The sequence below is a fragment of the Myxocyprinus asiaticus genome, chromosome 36 (assembly GCF_019703515.2).
Source record: "Myxocyprinus asiaticus isolate MX2 ecotype Aquarium Trade chromosome 36, UBuf_Myxa_2, whole genome shotgun sequence".
NCBI classification, from domain to species: domain Eukaryota; kingdom Metazoa; phylum Chordata; class Actinopteri; order Cypriniformes; family Catostomidae; genus Myxocyprinus; species Myxocyprinus asiaticus.
The window spans coordinates 8,991,411-9,012,170 of record NC_059379.1 but is presented as its reverse complement, the minus strand read 5'-3'; the positions used below and the strand labels follow the sequence as shown (position 1 = coordinate 9,012,170).

At 37.7% G+C, this 20,760-nt stretch overlaps 1 protein-coding gene across 1 annotated transcript; it reads right to left on the bottom strand.

Annotated features, from left to right (window-relative positions):
- Window positions 1-11,396: 11,396 nt before the first annotated feature.
- On the bottom strand, window positions 11,397-19,478 carry LOC127426706 (tektin-3-like). Its single transcript, XM_051673665.1, has 7 exons — window positions 18,618-19,478; window positions 16,642-16,725; window positions 16,033-16,103; window positions 15,685-15,828; window positions 15,285-15,507; window positions 13,542-13,696; window positions 11,397-12,800 (listed from the first exon to the last, which is right to left on the bottom strand). Exons 1-7 carry the CDS (start codon window positions 19,182-19,184, stop codon window positions 12,584-12,586), a joined length of 1,461 nt encoding a protein of 486 aa, XP_051529625.1. The 5' UTR covers window positions 19,185-19,478; the 3' UTR covers window positions 11,397-12,583.
- Window positions 19,479-20,760: the final 1,282 nt, after the last annotated feature.

The window sequence follows — 20,760 nt, the reverse complement described above, 5'->3', positions numbered from 1 at the left end:
AAATCACCCAAATGACCCTGATCAAAAGTTTACATACCCTTGAATGTTTGGCCTTGTTACAGACACACAAGGTGACACACACAGGTTTAAATGGCAATTAAAGGTTAATTTCCCACACCTGTGGCTTTTTAAATTGCAATTAGTGCCTGTGTTTAAATAGTCAATGTGTTTGTTAGCTCTCACTTGGATGTAATGAGCAGGCTAGACACTGTCGACTGTCAAAAGACCTGCGTATCAAGGTAATAGAAATTTATAAAGATGGAAAAGGTTATAAAAAGATATCCAAAGCCTTGAAAATGCCAGTCAGTACTGTTCAGTCACTTAGTGGGAAATTCGGGGATCTCTTGATACCAAGCCAAGGTCAGGCAGACCAAGAAAGATTTCAGCCACAACTGCCAGAAGAATTGTTCGGGATACAAAGAAAAACCCAGAGGTAACCTCAGGAGAATTACAGGCTGCTCTGGAAAAAGACGGTGTGGTTGTTTCAAGGAGCACAATACGACGATACTTGAACAAAAATGAGCTGCATGGTCGAGTTGCCAGAAAGAAGCCTTTACTGCGCCAATGCCACAAAAAAGCCCGGTTACAATATGCCCGACAACACCTTGACATGCCTCACAGATTCTGGCACACTGTAATTTGGAGTGACGAGACCAAAATAGAGCTTTATGGTCACAACCATAGTTAAAAGATTACCATCCCCACTGTGAAGCATAGTAGTGGCTCACTGATGCTTTGGGGGTGTGTGAGCTCTAAAGGCATGGGGAATCTTGTGAAAATTGATGGCAAGATGAATGTAGCATGTTATCAGAAAATACTGGCAGACACTTTGCATTCTTCTGCACGAAAGCTGCGCATGGGACACTCTTGGACATTACAGCACGACAATGACCCTAAGCACAAGGCCAAGTTGACCCTCCAGTGGTTACAGCAGAAAAAGGTGAAGGTTCTGGAGTAGCCATCACAGTCTCCTGGCCTTAATATCATCGAGCCACTCTGGGGAGATCTCAAACGTGCGGTTCATGCAAGACAACCAAAGACTTTGCATGATCTGGAGGCATTTTGCCAAGACGAATAGGCAGCTATACCACCCAAGAATTTGGGGCCTTATAGACAACTATTACAAAAGACTGCAAGCTGTCATTGAAGCTAAAGGGGGCAATACACAGTATTAAGAACTAAGGGTATGTAGACTTTTGAACAGTCTATTTTAGGTTACACCAACAATATAAATATATATTTTTAAATGTTAACACATGAAGCACATTTTAGGTTAACTGACACATTTTTTTACAGTGTGGTATTACTGGAGACACATGATTATGACAGAATTATTGCAGTTCAACTTTGAACTTTGGACTGTTTCTATAGAAACAGAGCAGACAGAGTATTTGACTGCATTTGTACAGTATACAAATGATGACGTGTGTTTTTAGATATGACTGTAAACATAAACAAATACACAAAAATAGCTTTGGGTCTTGTTTCTTGGCTTATTGAGGGGTGTACTTTTTCTTTTGTGGTTGCCATGAGAACAAAAGATACAAACTTGTTGGATGTTTACTCTCGGTTCTCACTGATACTGTCTGTGTGTGAAAATGAGTATGGCCATTATCTGGCCTTTGGAATGTGCAGAATTCCTCTACAGGAGAGATTCCCCTCCCTTCCTCTCGCTTTTTCAGTCATCAAATAGGAAGTCATCGAAAGTAGGGAGGGCAGCAGAGAGAGACTGAAAGAGTGCTGACTGTTTTTCCTGATATGATAGAGTTCACGAAATGTTGGGTTGATTAGGGAATATCAGTGTCTGGATATTGGACAACTGGGCCTTCTTTTTTAATAATAATAATATAACATGTTTTATATACATGTCTTTTTATTTTTTTTCCACACAGATAAGGCTTTCTGTCGACACTTTGTCAGTTTTATGAGTGCATGTTTTGTGGCCCCTACTTTACAGTCCTATCAGTGGTCAATGGTGCTGTCCGAAGCTCTTAGTGATGTTGATTACATTTGTATGACTACCCATGCAGGTTTCCACAACATTTACATGTTATTTGAGTAGGTGACTTACCAAGTAAATTTTTCAACCCACAAAGCAAATATAAGAAATAAATTGTGACAGATTTGTATTTAAGTTTTTGAACAAAGGTTGATTGTTGAATCCAGTAGCGGTTCTAGCTTGTATGGCGCCTTAGGCAAAACCCGCTTCAACACAACACGCCCCCAAAGTTGTTGATGGGGGGGGGTCTGTGTGGGTGCCTCGTGCCACCCCCCGCAAGATGCCGCCCTGGGAAACTGCCCATGTTGCCCATGCCTAAATCCGCTACTGGTCAAATCAGTTCAGCCCATTGACTATCTGGATGGGAACTAAACTCTTATCCAAATGCTACATCATTGCATATCTGTGAGAGTCCTCAGATCAGGCTTGTTGTCCTTGCTTATCATCCACTGACTAAAGCAGAGAGCAATAATCCCTGTGGTAAATGGAATGTACTGGCGTTCCAGTTACACAATAGAAAGCATGGAGAATGCAAGCTTGACATGAGCATACAGTAAATGGGGCCTTGTGTCCTCGATTTTATTTTTGAGCAAACTGTCCTTTTAACATTTTCGGGTGCATTGATGAACCTGGCCATTGTGGTGGAGTCCTTAGCATTGCAGCTAGGAAAAAAAACAAAATCTGTGCACTTTAAAGGTGCACTCAGTAACGTTTTGTTTGTGTCATCTTGGACTTACACTGGCACCTAGTGGTGTGGATGCAGCATCATTCAAAATCAATAGTTTTCAGTTACATATGCCAATATTGAAATTCACTATTCACAATTAGCCATGATTAATTTAATGCAAGAGTGAAAAGATGGTAACTAAGATTAAGAGAGTAGTCTTCAGCTGGTCATGTTATTCTAAAATGGCAGCCCTCATTAGGACGCCCCTCCCCATGTAAAATAAAACAGCTTTTATAAGTTTACTGATATGACTTAAGTCCTAATGTCATGTGAGTGGTCATGATTACAATGTATTTCTTTAGGAGTACAACTTTTTTAATGGGGAAGAAATTACTGAGTGCACCAATAGAAAGATGTAAATGCTTAATTGATCCTCATTGGAAATTTTGTGAAAAACAGCTGCAATATCAAGTGCAGAGTGCTGAAATGCATAGTAGCTATTCATACAGTATAAGCTAAAAGTCATGGAAAAGTAAAAGACATTAAATTGAAAAAATGCTTAAGTATTTTAATTGATTTCATGCATGTTCATGACTACAAGATCTTCTGTTTCCATCTATTTAACTTTTCACAATAATTTCCTTTCTCCACATGTGATTTCTCAGTTCATTTGGCACGGCTTTGAATTCTTTAAAGTAGCAATTGACCTTATGTTTTCAAGTTGAAGTGGTTTGATCCATCTGATTGAACACAAATCTGCATAGTGCAAGATAATGTGAAGTGTAAGAGAAGTAATCAATAACTTTGGTCCATTTTCCCGTAAGAGAAAGTCTGTAAATTTAAATGTGTATAGTTCTGCAAAAGATTAATTATGTCAACTTTAAAGTGTACACTAGCATATACAGTAGATGGCTTCAAAGCAAATAGCATGGTCTTAAAGTCACAAACCTTAAATTCCAATAAATGTAGGATTTGCATTGATATATGCTGCAAGTAGATCACGATGCACACTGTTTTTGTTAGGGTGTTCCAAATTTTGACTTGCGCTCTGATACATCATATCGCCTCATACATGCCAATGTTTATAAAAGACTTGAGAAGAGAGTGGATGGATGGGATCCATGTCAATGTAAAAGTGTTGAATTCACACACGCACGAACACAAACACACACACACCACCTGACCAGCCTCTAATGTTACACACTACAGCCATTAATAGTGTGTGATTTATATTTGTGAGTCACTGAGAGAAAAGCCCTGACCTAAGTGCTGAGTGAGAGGGGTGTGTGACCCTGTCAGAGAGAAAAAGTGTGTGTTTGGGGTAAGTTAGTGGGCTAAGTGTTTGGTTTTTAAAAGGACTTATCAAACCTGTTTGGGTTTGTAAAGTGATTTTGTCTTCTTGACTCTAAATCCCTGCAGATTGGAAACCAACAAAAGTATATGTGCATGATAAAGGTGCTGGATTGTCTGTATACAAATCTAATATACAAACTGAAGGACTTTTCCACTGATAAGCATAATCATTTATTGTTTTGAAACATATGAGTTTATCCTCATACTCTGGAACAGCTCATTGGGGTTATCAACTTCACACCTTGAGAAGGTTGTGTCATTGAATCATGAGGATTTAGGGAAACTGTCATAAATGTATTAGCATTTATGAAGGGTATTGATAATAAATAATAAAGAGAGTGCATGAATGAAACATTTAAACCATTTAAAGAGGTCTGAGTTTATTTTATAAAGTTCACAGTTATTAGAAAACACAGACGACTTGTCTGTGGGAATAAAAGCAACACTGATCTTTTATGTCCAAAGTGTTGAGAGTAACTAAAGGACTTTCAAGGGCTACCCATTAAAAAAATAAAATAAAATAAAAAGAACCAGATGTTTGGTTACTATTATTCTCATTCAGGCCTGTCATCATATTTTCATTATGCACATGCAGTCTGCACACACAACCAACGCTTACACAATGTACAATATGATACACCATAAGCACACATCCACATCCACACCCACACTAAAGCATGTAGACATACAGATATTCACTTATTTGTTGATCTGGCCTCTCTCTCTTTCACTTCCCCACATTATAATGTTTTGTCACACTTCCTGTGGTTTCCTTGGAGACAATGCCATAAATAAACACCAGCAGACAGTATAAAAGCAGATTCTGAATTCTTGAATCATCAAGCGTGATTCAGCAGGAGACAGAGAGGATGAGAAAGACAGTGTCGAGAAATGTATCTTGGTTTTCCTCTACAATGGTAGTCTCACATAGCTAGACTTTTCACAATCAGCACAAAGTGTGGTCCAGTTTGCAGTTTATTCTGGCCAAGAACTGTTGTGTAGCACCAACCAATCTGAATAAAACTTGATTTCAGCTAGTGCTTGCCATTTATTTATTTTTTTTATTTTTTTATTTTTGTATCAGAAAGTAACTGACTGTGACACAGTCCGTGGGCTGTCTGAGGCTGAGACTAATACAATGTTTATATAAAGAGAATAACAGATCGATCAGCCCTCAGACTTCAAGCAGACAGTTTTTGTGTGGTCTGTAGACTCTTGGCTCTACTAGACTCTTGTCTTCTGCCAACTGAGCTTCTACTCTACACTGGAGTATGGATAGTTTCCTATTGCATTAGGCTATGCTGTGTTAGTTTTTGAATGTGGATGAGGTTACGCAATCAGGAGTGGCTCTGATTAGGGATTCCCCTTCTACCCGTTGTGCTGTGGTCTAACTGCACATTGAATAAGACTGCTGGGTTCACATATCTTGTTTCTGTCAGATTTCCTGTTTTATATGAATGCAACTATGAATGCAACGCACAGGCCAATCATATTTTGGTTAGAGGGCAAACCATGTGAACATGTCAAGGAACGTTCTATTTTTGTCTCTCTTTCTCTCTCTCTGCCTTAAATTTCCATGGTATAGCCATGTTGTTGGAGAATGTGAACAATTTCCTGACTCAGACATTCAGTAGTTCAATCCTGCACTCAGAGGATATTACGATTATAAAAATGCACCTGAAATGTATTACATTATGTCATACAGTGGCGCCACTGTGTCACTTGGTAAAAAGTTAAATAGATAGTTATGACAGTTAAGACAAGAAACTGTACATTTCACCCTAATCACACTTATGAAAAAGGACAGTGCTGGTATCTTGTTACAGTGATGGTATCCATTTCAATGTTTTTCAATAGCACTATACACAGTACATATTATTCTAAAGCAGATTCACACGAATGAGATGATAATACCATGGTGCTTTGAATTATTTCCATATACACGAGGATGCATTAACACATGGGCTTACCGAGGCTTGTGGGGTGTGGGGTGGGGGGTTGTGTGTGTGGAGGGGGGAGGTCAGTCGAGTAATCCACCACCATATTCCCCCATTGAAGACACATATGTAAACACGTTTAGAGGTAGACATTGAAATGAAAACGGAGACAGTGTGCAACATCAAAACTTGTCTGTGCAGCGCATGGTTATAGAGTAACAAAGTTCCACCTTCCACTCCAAAGACTTTGCTTGCTGTTTGGTGGTTAAAAATAAAGCTTTGATATGTCAGGACTGTAGTGAAGATTCCAGAGTACATTCTCGAAGGAGAGGGTTAAGAGTAGAGGGCTAAGGTCATTTATTTTTGTGTCCACTGAATCGTATGTTTTGCTGAGGAGAGGATAGCACGCACGTCCCCAGCTAAAGTTTAGACTTCAGCTTTGTAGTCTTGACATAGATGTGAAGGAGAGAGAGAGTGAGATAGGATGAAGGTGGAACAGGAGAATGTCTCCTCTGTCAGTAACTCTAATTATGTAATGGTGAGAGATTTTTAGAGCTCAGTAATGTGAAAGAAACAATGGTAGCAGCTGTTTCAGAATGAGCAGGCTCTGAACTGTTTTCTGGAATGGACAGAAAAGAGGTTTGATATGAATTGGGAATAGAACTACTGGGAACGCAACCTTTGCCCTAAAAGGAATAGCTCACCCAAAAATGAAAATTTTGTTATAATTTACTCAACCCTATGTCATTCCATCCAAACCCAGTTGTAACAGGTAAGGGATGGACAAGGAGGAGGTGGGAACCGGCAGAACAGTCAACGTAAAATTTAATGACATAAACTCAACTTAAAACAACATATTAATAATGTAACAGCGGCCATGTGTGTCTCTCTCTCTCTCTCTCTAACTGACATCTCTGGCTCCCCTTTATCTCTCTCTCCCGCTGATTAGTTGACTCAGCGCTGTGCACTCTAACGGCCCAGCCACACCCTCCTCCTCGTCACACTCCTCCCCCGCCTGATTCAGGCTGGGGCGCAACTGGCCTACCCCACCCCCCCCCATTTCTGGAGGGGAGACGATGCCCTTCCGGTCATTCCACCCCACCTCCTGGGAACCTGGGGAGAGACGAGGGGAAGGGAGAAGGTGAGCGGGAGAGACACAGAGAGGGAGAGAGAGAAGAGAGAGGAAAACTTGCTTGCCGGTCCCTGGACACGCCGTCGCCTGGTCCTCAGACATGGCTGGATGGCAGCTAGTCCTCCAACCCCTGGTGGACAGAATGACTCCTCCATCCCCTGGCGGATGGCAGCGGTTCCTCCAACTCTCGGCAGCCGGCGGCAACTTCTCCATCCCCTGGTGGACGGCAGTGGCGAGGACTCCAGGATAGCGCATCCCTCCTACCTCCCGGGTTTCGGCATCAGTGTAATGGGTAAAGGATGGGCAAGGAACCGGTAGAACAGTCAACATAAACTTTAATTACATAAACTCAACTTAAAACAACAGAAAACACAGAAGCACACACACATAGAGTGGCCGCGTAGCTCTTGAGTCTCTCTCTCTCAAACTGGTGTTTCCGGCTCCCGTTTATCTCTCTCTCGCACTGATTGGTTGACACAGCGCACGTGACCCCTCACGACCCAGCCACGCCCTCCTCCTCATCACTCCGGTGTTACAATAAAAAAAAAATTTTTTTAAATGTTGTACATTGTATAGTGTATTCCAGTATATTTTTTACTGGACAACAAGACAAAAATACTGATTAAGAGTGCTTTTTTTCAGTATATTTTTCTTCTGTGAAGCAAAAGGAGATACTCTTTTTTTATGACATTTAAGCAGAGTTCACAGATGTTATTCATGATCGTGTTCTACTCCAAAATGGCACTGTTTGACGCATCCTGCCAGGTTTTCTGTCATTAAAGGAAGATTTCAGGTTCAACAGAAATTAAGCTCAATCGAAAGCATTTGTAGCATAATGTGAATACCACAAAAATGAATTTCGACTTGCAAAAATCTAGCTTACAATGCAAGTGAAAGGGGCCAATCCATTAAAGTTAAAATACTCATTGTTTAGAAAGTGTAGCCACAAGATGTGATAAAATCACTTACTAACCTTTTCGATGTAAATGTATATCCATTTTTACAGATTTGTTGCCATGGCAATGTAATGCTGTAAACCGTAATAACCTAAAACCATGTGACATTTATGATATAAACAACTTTGGATCTCAAATAATTAGCTAGATTTAACAGAAGAACTTATGTAAGTGCTCTTATTAAATTATAAGCTTCACATTTCTGCCTTCAAACCCTCCAACAATTTGCCCCATTTACTTCCATTATAAGTGCCTCACTGAAACCTTGATTTTTGTTTTTTAAAGAAAAGGAGGGACGAGTCAGAATGTTTTTTTTTTTTATTTATTTTTTTTGTGGCTAAAAATGCTGTCGGTTAAGCTTAACATGTATTGTTCCAGAATATTCCTTTAATTACATAAAATATATATTTTTTAATAGAACACAAGCATGAACAACTTCTGTCAACTCTGCTTAAACGGCTGTAGCTATTGAGGTACTGCTTCTGAGGTTTCACATGCAGTAGACTGATGCAGAAGTGTACAACATTACAGTGTTGTCACTGGGATCATTGTAGTCTCAGTATGACTTTGAAAGGTTGAAGGTAAATTCAAACACACACACACACACACACACACACACACATTTGGCATTTTTATTGACCTGTGTGACTCTCTCAAGCTTTTAAATTGTATAAAGTGAAAGATTTCAGTGCCAACCCCTGTTTAATTCAAAGTTTTTTCTCCAGTGTCCAGCTGTTTTTGAACCACACTTTCACGAATATAACTACACTGTACTGTTGGCAGATACCATGGTCTAAAGTGGTGTTTTGACAGTGTGTAAAATGAGTCAAAAGAGTACCATGGGACAACTGGACACAGGATGACTCTCATGGGTTGGCAGGGCCTGCTCAGATGTTTCGTCTGTATGTTTTCTTTGCTGGATACCCTTAGAACCACACTTCAGATGTGCAGTAAATGTGGTGAATGATTCTGAGCTGAAAATTGGCCATCAGGTTTTATGACCTTCATAGCTTGCCATAATTCTGCATAAAGATTCCATAAATCCCAGAATGCAAACAATGTTATCTGTGAGACAATAGCCAGTCCCTTCCACCGTAAATCACATATATTATAAGATTTCTAAAATCTCCCTCTCATGTCAATATCCGATCAAACAGAGTCTTATTTGTCTTAAGCACGACATTCCTGCAATATTTCAAAGGTCAGGTTTGAGTAGGAGTGGCGATTAAGCCAGAAGCTCTCAGATACTGTACTCAGATATGTTGATGTCAGTACTCTGCCTCTCAGTCTACAAGACCAAACATTTTAAATTCTAAGGACCACTGTGTACTCAAGACAGGCAGGAAGAATGGGTATGATAACATACCCGAAGTGGAGCGAAAGCTTGAGACTTCAATATTTACTTGGTACACTACTTTTTTTGACAATGAACAAGAAGAACAGAGAACAGACACTCCCTGAGATAATTAGGAATGTCAGATTTGTGGTTGGGTGTTAGCTTGTATTAGATGTTAGCTGGTAACCAAGGTTAAAGTCTCAAGCTTCTTGAGCAAGAAATCCAAACCTTAGGTTGCTCAAAAATGACAAGTCTCTGTAAAATGTTTATTGCAAGTTGCTTTAGATAAAAGCACCAACTTTATGACTTATGCAACCTAGAAACTGACCAGTAGGTGTGTTGTTAAATATTTGCTCACAACTTTAATTTATGTCACAGTAATAAAAAAAATAAATACAATAAAAAAAACAATGCAAAACAAGAGCTTTGATGATTTTTGAATGAGCCACCTCTGCATTCTAGGCAATACCCTTTGGAAAGAAAGAAATCACAAATTAAATATTTTTTTATCAATCAGAGATCTATTGGAGACGTTTACTGACATCTTCTGCTTCTTAGAATATTCTCGTTCTAAAAAAAACCAAACAAACCAAAAAACATCCCAGTAATCTCACAGGATTCCTCTTATGTGAATGATAAAAGGTGCCTTTTCTAGTTTCAACATTATTTGTACTTCAAACCTTTGTTTTGTTGGACAAGAAAAGCTAGCTTCATACCATGTGACCCACATTTGCTTTTCAACCTTTGAAAATGGGTAAAATGTAACAATTTACAGGTCAAGCCACACTGAGAGACCCATATCTCTGGGATTTATCCTTATATACCTTATTTACAGTAGCACCATCTTTGATTTTTAAAAGGAATGAAACCAAGGGATAAACATACCATCTGTGTAATGGCTCACATGGTATAAAGCTGTATAAAGTTCCTAGATCCCATCAGATTTTCCTCAGCTCATGTTGTCTGGAGTTTTTTGCCTATTGAATGTTCTTGGAAAGATATTTTTACAATGTTTTGTCTGCGGAACGATCCAAAAACATTTGAAACTGCAGTACAGACCAACGAAGAGACTGTAAGTCTATCCCTCACAGCCTCATTGCCATTCCCTTCAAAGGATGGTGCTGCTGCAAATAAGGCCTACAGGGCCTTAAAAATGAAGATACAAAATATTTATTTTGTTCTGAACCAGAATCTAAAAGGATATTAAGATATATTTAATATTCCTGGAGTTATAGGCACTCCAACTTTGGAAAAACAACACAACATTTTTGTTTATGTATTTAATTAATTATTATTTTATTTTATTTATTTATTTTATTTTTTCCATTTTTGAAGTCAACAGATTTTATTGATCGACCTACCTGTCTCTGAGTAAAAATAGAATAATGACACTGCCACGTTACTAAGGTTATGTAGTTTTACTGCACAAATTATAGGCAAAAATTGACATTTTGATCCCCCCTATATTCTGTATATATATATATATATATATATATATATATATATATATATATATATATAAATTGAGCCAGGGACCTTTTGGTTGAGTTGACAAGGAAAGACCCACCTGAGATCTCCATTATGTCTCTTAAGCTATGAAAGAGTTACCTCTGAGCAATACTTTTTTTCCTCTGTGTGGTTATATTTAGATATATTGCACCTCAGTTCTTGTGGATACTTTTCTAATAAGTACTGTTTTGTCATCTTTTTATATAGGAACAGAGCTCACTATTCTTAGAGAGCCATGACACCCATTTTATCTCAAGTGTATCTTGTAAAACATGTTACCTACAGAGCAAACTTGAACTTATCCAGGGAGTTTCAAGTGTGTGTTTGAGCAGAGCACCAGCATGTTGTTTGTTAGGGCAAACACGTTCTCCTTCTGAATCAACAAACCCAGATGCTGTGCATACTTTACCCTGAGCCTGCTTGTATGTGACATCTGTTTCTGAAGTAGGTTTGTATTTCATAAGACTATGGTGTGCTCATCTGTGCTGTAGTATACTCAGGGAAGTGTTGAGTCAAGACCACTTTATTTATCAATGACAGTCCTGAAGTAGAACTCTGAACTAAACAAACAAAAGCAAGGTGGTGTGGTTCCTGTCTCTAAACTGTCAGAATCACATCACACTTTGGTAGGAAGTGGGAAAGGATCAAGTTGGTTAACAATCTCAGTTCAACAGATGTCTGGAGCAGTTGAGATCACAAGTAAACTGAACTTTGCATTTATGATCATCTTAATGTTTGTGTAACTACTGATATGAATAAAAAAAAAAAAAAAAAACTTTACATGACTGTAAAGTATTATAAATAATCAAAAGTCTTTTTTATGCAATAATATATTCTTTGTTTAGAGTATTTTACCACATTGATATTTTTCTTAACTAATGATTTATTTCAATCAATCATAACAGTTGCTTAAAAAGCTTTCTTTCTTTTCTTAGTTATTTTTTTTATATTTTATTCCTTATGCATATCACTTTCTAAAACTGATAAACTTCACTTTCATTAACATCCATACTTAAGGTCGCATGCCGGGGGCATCGTATACATTTACAGACACCTCACAAACTTCACATCTAAGTGTCAAGGAGCATTCTTACACAAAGCTGGAATAAACTCAAAGTGCCATTGATGAAATGCATGCAAAACAAAGCTTATTCTGGGAGTATAATTCATTTTCAAGCATAACAGGGCTGAATTTAGAAAATCACCAAAAATCCACCCAAAAATACTTTAATTCTTGTCTCAATGCATATGTGATGATTCGAGTTCAATGCTCTTCGTCAGATTCATTATTTTTTTATTTATGTGTGTGTGATTTTTCTCATAGTTTTAATCGAGCACTAATACTAACTTACAATGTTGGGCATGTGTGTTTAACCTGGTTTATAATCTTACATTAGGGACTGATTACAGTTCATTGTGCTGAATTGATAAAAGTTACTTCACAAGCAGGGATTATTAATTTTTGTGTCCAGACATTCAAAGAACAAGAGACAATCAGTTCTTACAAACAATATTGTGTACTTAAACTAACAGATAGAGGTGAGTGAGACAATAACGGTGAGGTGAGAGGTGCCATTCCACTTATATAAAGAGAAGAAGAATCTGTCAAGCAGTTCCATCTCTTTTAAACGTCAAAGTTTGGATTTGGGTCTGCCAAGCGGGCCATGGTTAAGCATCTGCTAGATTGGGTGTAACTATGTGTAACCGACCAGTCGGGGCGTGCTTGGAAAGCTCTTCCTCAAGCTCATGCATTTCTGCTGATCCAGGAACAGAGAGTTGGCTTTGATTGACAAGTCATGCTCCAGAGTCACTTTCGTCTTTACCAGGTTCTGAAGAGTGTTCTCTGCCTCTATCAACCTCTCTCTCAACTTATGAATGGTGACTTCAATCTCCCTTACCTCAGTAATTAACCTAAAATATAGAGTGAGGGAAGAACATGGAGAAAAGTGAGATTAATACAACTGTACCCTTGATTTTGTCCTAACCCCATTTCTACTCCTCCATGACAATAAACACACATTTTGTCATTTATTTTATGTGACCTTAGTTCCTGAAAGGCTCTTTGCTTAGCTCAGCATCAATTTTCATGCTTTAATGCCATCTAAGATGTGTATGACTTAATTTCTTCTGCAGAACAGATTTTTGGAAGAATATCTCAGCTCTGTTGGTCCATACAATGCAAGTTAATGGTGGCCAGGCCTTTGAAGCTCCAAAAAGGAGATGAAGTATGCATATAGGTAATCCAGAAGACTCCAGTGGTTTAATCAATGTCTTCTGTAGCGATCCAGTTGGCTTTAGGGTTTGGCTTCAAAGGCCAGGCCACCATTCACTTGCATTGTATGGACCTACCGAGCTGAGACATTCTTCCAAAAATCTTCATTTGTGTTCCGCAGAAGAACTTAAGTCATACACATCTTAGATGGCATGAGGCTGAGTAAATAATGAGAGAATTTTCATTTTGGGGTGAACTAACTCTTTAATGCTGGTCTGCTGCTGATGGTTCAATGTAAGAAGTTCACCAGCAAATCTTTACGTAGCATGGTCTTTCTGGTTATCCTTGCTGGTCAAGCTAGTTAGGAAGCCTGGTGAGAACCAGCACCCAGAAGACAATATTTTAAGCAGCTATGCTGGTCTTTTCAGCAGGGCTGTTACCTGTGGTGAGGGTTGTCCCTGCAGAGCTCAATGTTGGGTCTGCGAGTTCTTTCTTCCAGGCGAGTCTGGGCCACTTTAAGCGGGTTCTTTTTGTCTCTGATCGTCTTTTTCAGAGCTTCAATCAGCATTTCAGTCTGGAAGATTTCTTGAAATGTCTAAAGGAATAGGAAAGAGAGAGAGAGAGAGAGAGAGAGAGAGAGAGAGAGAGAGAGAGAGGGAGATGAATGAACAAATGACAGTGTCATTAGAGACTTCTTGAGCCTTCTCAAAGTTACAAATAGTTCAGCTGTGATCCAGTTGTGGGGTAAAAAATACTTAAGGTCCCCATGAAATAGTTTGACGAATGCAATTTTCTTTACTGAGTTGGTGCATTTTCTACTGAAACAGAATGTTGGAGCAGGACATGTTGAAGGGACTGTCCTTTTTAAAAAATAGCCATTGGTTTATGTCACAGACTTGCTTTTGCAAGTCACATTTGGGGGAGGAGACATTCTCAATCAATAAAGCATTTTATTGGTCAAACATTTTTATATAACGCTTGCCCCTTGTCATATTATCTTGTATGTGTACAATATTTTTGGTCTGTTATCCCAGAAAACAAAGACTGTAAATTTAAAATAGTACATTTAATGAGTTTTGTCCAATTTTAGACATTCACTCGCATATACAAGTAGATGGCCTCAAGGCTAATGGACATGGACAAAAATCCACACAAAAAACTGCCTTCGATTTCAATGTAAACTTTATTTTTATTTTTTATTTTTTATTGTATGACAGGCAAAAGAGCTATCTTTTATAAAACATTATGTTTAAAGATGTTAGTTGGGGATGTTAAATGAGAATGTTAGATGTTAGATACAAATGTTAGATTAGTTCTTATACTCCATTAGACTGGTAGATGTACAGTATGAAGGATCTGAAAGGGCTTTATAGTTTCCATAGTAGTAGGTCTATATCTTCCATATATATATAATAATACACAGGATCAAGTGTATACAGTTAACATCTCTAGTATCACAACACTGTGAAAGAGAGCTCAGCACTACCTTCCCTCCCTCGTTAACCCCAACACATTTTGATGTTATTTAATTTTGACGAATCACCATCTCTAATGAAGGCTCTTTACTGGTTACCTCATGCTTCTGATAACAGCTACCAATGGCTTAAACCTTATGGACAGCTGACAGAGAGCCTCTTTATGCACTTCATTAACTTTCTTAACAATAGACTCCAGTGTTTAGTGGCTTCCCATCTAGATCTTTATTACGTGCACATGCAGGCAAGAAATGATTTTGGGTGCTTTTTAAACACAAATATTGAGCAGTAAATTTATTTGGAGCAGTGAGAAGGCCTAATCTCTTTCACAAGATGATAGAGGACTCTTTTCTTTTGTTTTTCTTTTCATCTTGTCTTTTTCTTTTCTTTTCTATGAGCTAGTAAAAATGTCTTAATCTTTTGAAAGAATTCTATGTGCAATGAACACTGTACATCCTGTAGATTATATAAGCTTCCATGGTACTTTGTGACTAAATGTACAATTCTAAGTGATCCCACTAGATGGAATTGTTTTTTTTTTTTGTTGTTGTTTTTTGTTAACATCCCCAATCCTAGGTAATCTAATATTCAACCTAAAGCAGCATATATGAGGTACAATACACACTAATAAATGGGAACTTGACTTATGAGGAGCCAATTTTCACTTTATTTGACTTTTTTTAACTGATTTTAGTATCCTGTGTTTACCTTTGCCAGATGAGTCTGTAGATTGTTCTTGGCATCTGCTGTCTCAGAGATACGGTTGGTGAAGGACACATTTACTGTGTTAAACTGGTTCCACATCTCATTTGAAGTGGCGTTGAGCAGAATCTCAATCTCATCCCTGAGTTTGTGAGAGTTTGTGCGTTCGCTCTGTGAATGTACGATGTTGTCATCAGTGAATTTCGACCAGGAGTCTGGAAGACTGATACTGATAAAGCCATAAAGAGAAAAGTATAATTCCTTCAATCTCAGAATTAAAAACATTTAATTATTGTTTCTTAAAGGGGTCATTCACATCATGAGGAATCTAATTTTCTTAAAGGTACAGCAGCAAAGAAAATCTGTTTCAAGCATTGTAAACACAATAACTGTCCACTACACTCACGAGGGGTCCAGGCGATCGATTCCTCTGTAGTAGCTGATACTGTCAGAGGTGTTCCTGAGATGCTGACACCTGTTGTCAATTCTCTGTGCTGTGACCTTATCACTCAAGTCTCTCTCTAGCTCGTGCTGTGCTGCACGATTCGACCTGAGGAAGTACACACAACACACAGCAGGTGTCCACAAACCATTCAGAATGAATATAACCACAATATGCATTGTGTTTCAAAGATGTCTTGATTATTCATCAAACTTTAAATTCTTCTAAACGAAACAGATGAATACAAAATGGACCATATTGAAGCAAACTTGTAAAAAATACATTTGTTTAAGGTTGTTCTGGAAGACTCACGCTAGTTGAGCAATGGCTTGGCCTAAATGTCGTCTCATTCTCTCCTGACATGACTTAATCACCTCTACCTCCTGCAAAAATGATACAAAAGGACTTACTGACTTAATTATGCTATTGGTTTATGTAATAAAATGTGTTATTTACTTACTGAATTTATGCAAAATACTTAAGAGAGACCAATTTGACAAAAAGCCCCGTAAAAAATAATTTATCCAGTCACCATCACTATAAGTGCTGTTGTTTTGAGATTGTAGGTTTTAAAGGGTTAGTTCACCCTCAAAATAAACAGTCATCATTTATTTAACCATGTTTTTTTTTTTTTTTTTTTTTTTTTGCATTTTTCAATGGAACACAAAAAGGCAGAATGAAAGCCTCTGTCACCATTCACTTTTATTGTATGGAAAAAAAAAAAAGACGCAATGACAGTGAATGGTGACTGAGGCTAACAGATTGCCTAGCATCTCCATTTGTGTTCTAAGGGAGAAAGTAAGTCAAAGGAGTTTGGAACAACATGAGGCTGAGAAAATGATGACACAATTTTCATGTTTGGGTGAACTATTCCTTTAACACTAAGACTTAGTGTTTACATTAAGGCTCAGGTGTCTTTACCTTAATTAGATCTCTCTCTACATCATCATGTACAAGGTCAATAGACATCCGTTTCTCTCGGTGGAACAAACATTCCTGAGACACCTGAAAAGGGAAAAGAGTAAGAAAATATATTTGGGCCACAATCACATTTTCAATTTAATTTGAAAATGCGTTGATTTTGCTAAGTTTACGCTTCTCATCCACACTCAAGCTGTATTTCATTTTGAAAATGCTCTACATTACTGTATACTTCGGAAAAAATACCTTAAGAAACTGAAAATGGAGGTATAAAACTCCATTTGGCCATAGATAGATGATAGATATGTACTGTATTGTATTGTATTGTATTGTATTCTACAATTTTTGGAACAGATGTAAATATGGCTGCAAAGCAACATTTAGCAAACTGGGAGAGTTTTAATGATGGCCACATGGTGTATGACATCATGGTGTTATAATGTGACAGGTGCTTTATTATAAAGAACACTCCCTGACTCAACAAATTGTGACAGTGGAAGTACTAGTAAGCAAATGTATCACCATGGAAATGTCTTGTTTCCTGCCAGATGATGGTGTTACTACACTTGAAACTCATCCAAGACACTAGTCACCATGTTTGTGTGGTCTCTATGGAAACAGTCCCTTGATGTAACTGTTATTGGGTAGATCTATTGTACTTTGAGGTTAGTGTGATTGAGAGTGTATATCTTACACCCTACTAGGTTCTGTTACCAAGTGGTTTCTAACAGTGAGTCACCTGACACTCTGCTGTGGGCTTTTCTAGTTACTGGTGCTTTAACTAGATCACTGTGACCCAAATTTGGTACCTAGCTGAGAAAAAAAAAGAAAAAAAAAAAGAAAAAAAAGAAAGAAAAAAGCAACCCATTTGATTCTAAGTCAAAGACAGAATGGAAAATGTTAATTAAATACTAAAGTATTTTGTTGGCACAAAACAAAACTTTACAAGCATCATAAGTGGACCTCAAAGGAAAATATTAAAGGGATAGTTCACCCAAAATGTGTAATTATTTCATCATTTAGTCACCCCAATGTTGTTCCAAACTGACTTTATTTTTTCCATGGAATGCAAAAGGAGATTTAAAGGAATATTCCGGGTTCAAAGAAGTTAAGCTCAACTGACAGCATTTGTGGCATAATGTTTATTTCTTTGAAAGAAAAAAAAAAAAAGAGGTTAATGTGAGGCACTTAAAATGGAAGTGAATGGGGCCAATTTTTGCAAGTTTGATAGCAGAAATGTGGAGCTTATAATTTTATAATTGCACTTACATTGTTTTGGTTTTTTTTTTCTGTTAAAACTTGTGTATTACCTGAGCTGTAAAATTGTTTGAAACATAATTTGTTTTGTCATTTTAGGGTTTTCGACGTTACATTGACATGGCCATGAAGCTGTACAATAAAAAAAAAATAAAAAAATACACAGAAAAGATTAGTACTCGAATTTATCACACTAAAATCATGTTAATACACATATAGTTTATGTCTTGTGGCAATACCTTAGAAACAGTGAGTTTTTTTTTTTTTAAAGTTTGGTTATTGGCCCCATTCACTTCAATTATAAATTCCTCACTGTAACCCCAATTTTTATTTTTAAAGGAAAGGAGGGACAAGTCGAAATACATTTTTATGGTAACCAACATTATGCCACAAATGCTGTCAGTTGAGCTTAACTTGAATTGATCCCGGAATATTCCTTTACGGAGATTGTTAGCGACTGACAGACTCAGTCACCATTTACTTTCATTGTACGGAAAAAGAGCTGCATTGGCGTTCTTCAAAATTTCTCCTCTTTTGTTCCACGGAAGAAAGTCATGCATGTTTTGAGCAATATGAAGGTTGAGTAAATGATGACAGAATTTTAATTTTGGGTGAACTAAAATAGAGTACAGTATGTCCCCTTTAACAATGAGGAGCCCATCCTTATTTGATTGCACACCAACGTCTAATTCAACAACACTTCTGCCACACACACTGACCTGGAGTGGCCCCTCGGTCTCAGCGAGTGCTCTTTCAAGCCTCCTTTTAACCTCTGTCAGTGCTGCTATCTCTGTCACCATGTTGTCTATCTCATGATTGAGCTCAGATCTCCAGAAGCTGATGTCATTTAGCCTCTCTCCAATGTTCTTGCTGGTGGTCTCCTGAGTTCTGCGGGTCAGCTGGTCCTTATCCTGGATCAGCCGGATTGTGTCCATCCGAAGCCTTTCTGCACTATTCCGGGACGACTCAGACTCCCTGTAGTTACTCTGGTTGGACTTGTACCAGTCATCTGGCATGTAGCGTGTACTAAGAGCTGTCCTATTTGAGGGGTAGAACATGGTCTTGGCCCGGACCAGGTCCAGGTTGTCGCTTTGAAGGCCTGCTACAGTCGGGATAGCACTGCCACTTCTGAAGTAAGAATTAGTTCTCCTGGGCATGTTTGAATTTTGGTTGTAAGTCAGGGCGGGCTGGTGGCTCCTATAACTGGTGATGGAAATTGCCGGCAGGAAATGGCTGGTTTTGGGCCGTGCATAAGTGGCCATTTGGGTGGATCCCATTAGCTCCATGTTTCAATCAAATGGCCACTTCTTTCTAGGGGAATCTGGGGTTAATAACTTTATGTGTGGGCTGCATGTGTGTGACTGTCTCACACAGAAAAACATGGGCATGTGGCCCTAATACACTGGGTTAAATGGCTGAGGGAATGTTGAGATGATGCCATACAGAATAAAGCATCAGAAAAACTGTATTGCATTGCATGCATATGTAACATGTTATTATAATTTTTCCTACGTAACTACATACAGTAAAACAAACAAACAAACAAAAAAAAAAAACATAAATAAAATGCTCTACTGTTCATGTGCATTCAAATATGCATACATATGAAAATATAAGAATCAAAGTATAATTAAACTTCCATCTATTTTAATGTGCATTGGCTAATCTGTTACATTTTAATAATCTTTATTAATGTTATTAATGAAAGCTGTATACGTGTTGTATATACATAAAAGGTATTTGCACACCATTAATATAGTGTCTCTGACCTTAGAAATAACGCTTGCACACCTCTTACATATAAAATACTCTGGTTCATGTGTCATGAACTAACAATGAGTGCTGATTTTACAGAGTTTATTAATCTTGGTTAATATTAATTTATGAAAATAAATTGTTCATTGTTAGTTCATGTTAGTTCATAATGCATTGACTAATGTTATCATATACAACTTTTAATTTCAAGAATGTGTTAGCATATGTTAAAATTAACATTAACCAAGATTAATAATTGCTGAAAATTATTATGTATTGCTAGTTAATCTTAATATTAGTTAAGTATAGTAACAAATACAACTTTATTGTAAAGTGATAGCAATTTATTTTGTTTACCCACAAACTAGCCTACTTAAAACAGATAACATACAATGAATCCATGTAATTGCAAAAAAATATTACTAATGAACATATTTGTATTGTATCGTTTTATTGTTGCAAATCTTTAATATGCTAAAAATTAATGTCTAAAATATGCAGATTTACATAAAACTAATCACACTTACTGAGAAATGAGCAAGGCAAACTATAAACATTTGTAAATGTAAATTAGCAGAATGTATTTTAAACTCACCCTGATTAGGAATCTCATCCGTTACTCTTATGAAGTGCTCACACAGGTGTGCACCTCTGACAGGTGTGAGTGCACATCTTTGCTCAGAACTGTGTGAAGAGCTTTGCGCAGGTGCATGAGATCTCTAACAACACTGATGTGCATTATTGAGAGACAAGCCCTTAACCAGTCAACAAGACTTCTGTCAGAGCTTAAGCCAATCCAGAACACAAGATCCAAGTTTACATTCAGGTAACCAGCAGCAACCAAGTACTTTATCAAATGGATAAATAGGCAGACAAGTCACATGATCAAAGTTGTTGTTTTACCCTGAACACCTATCTATCTATCTATCTATCTATCTATCTATCTATCTATCTATCTATCTGTCTGTCTGTCTGTCTGTCTGTCTGTCTGTTTTCCTTCATTAACTGACAACACAGCATAATCTCACTGAATGCTTTCTGGGCAGCTATCCCCCCTGGTGAGTAATTGCACAATTCTCTGTCCAGTAACCATTCAGAATACATGAA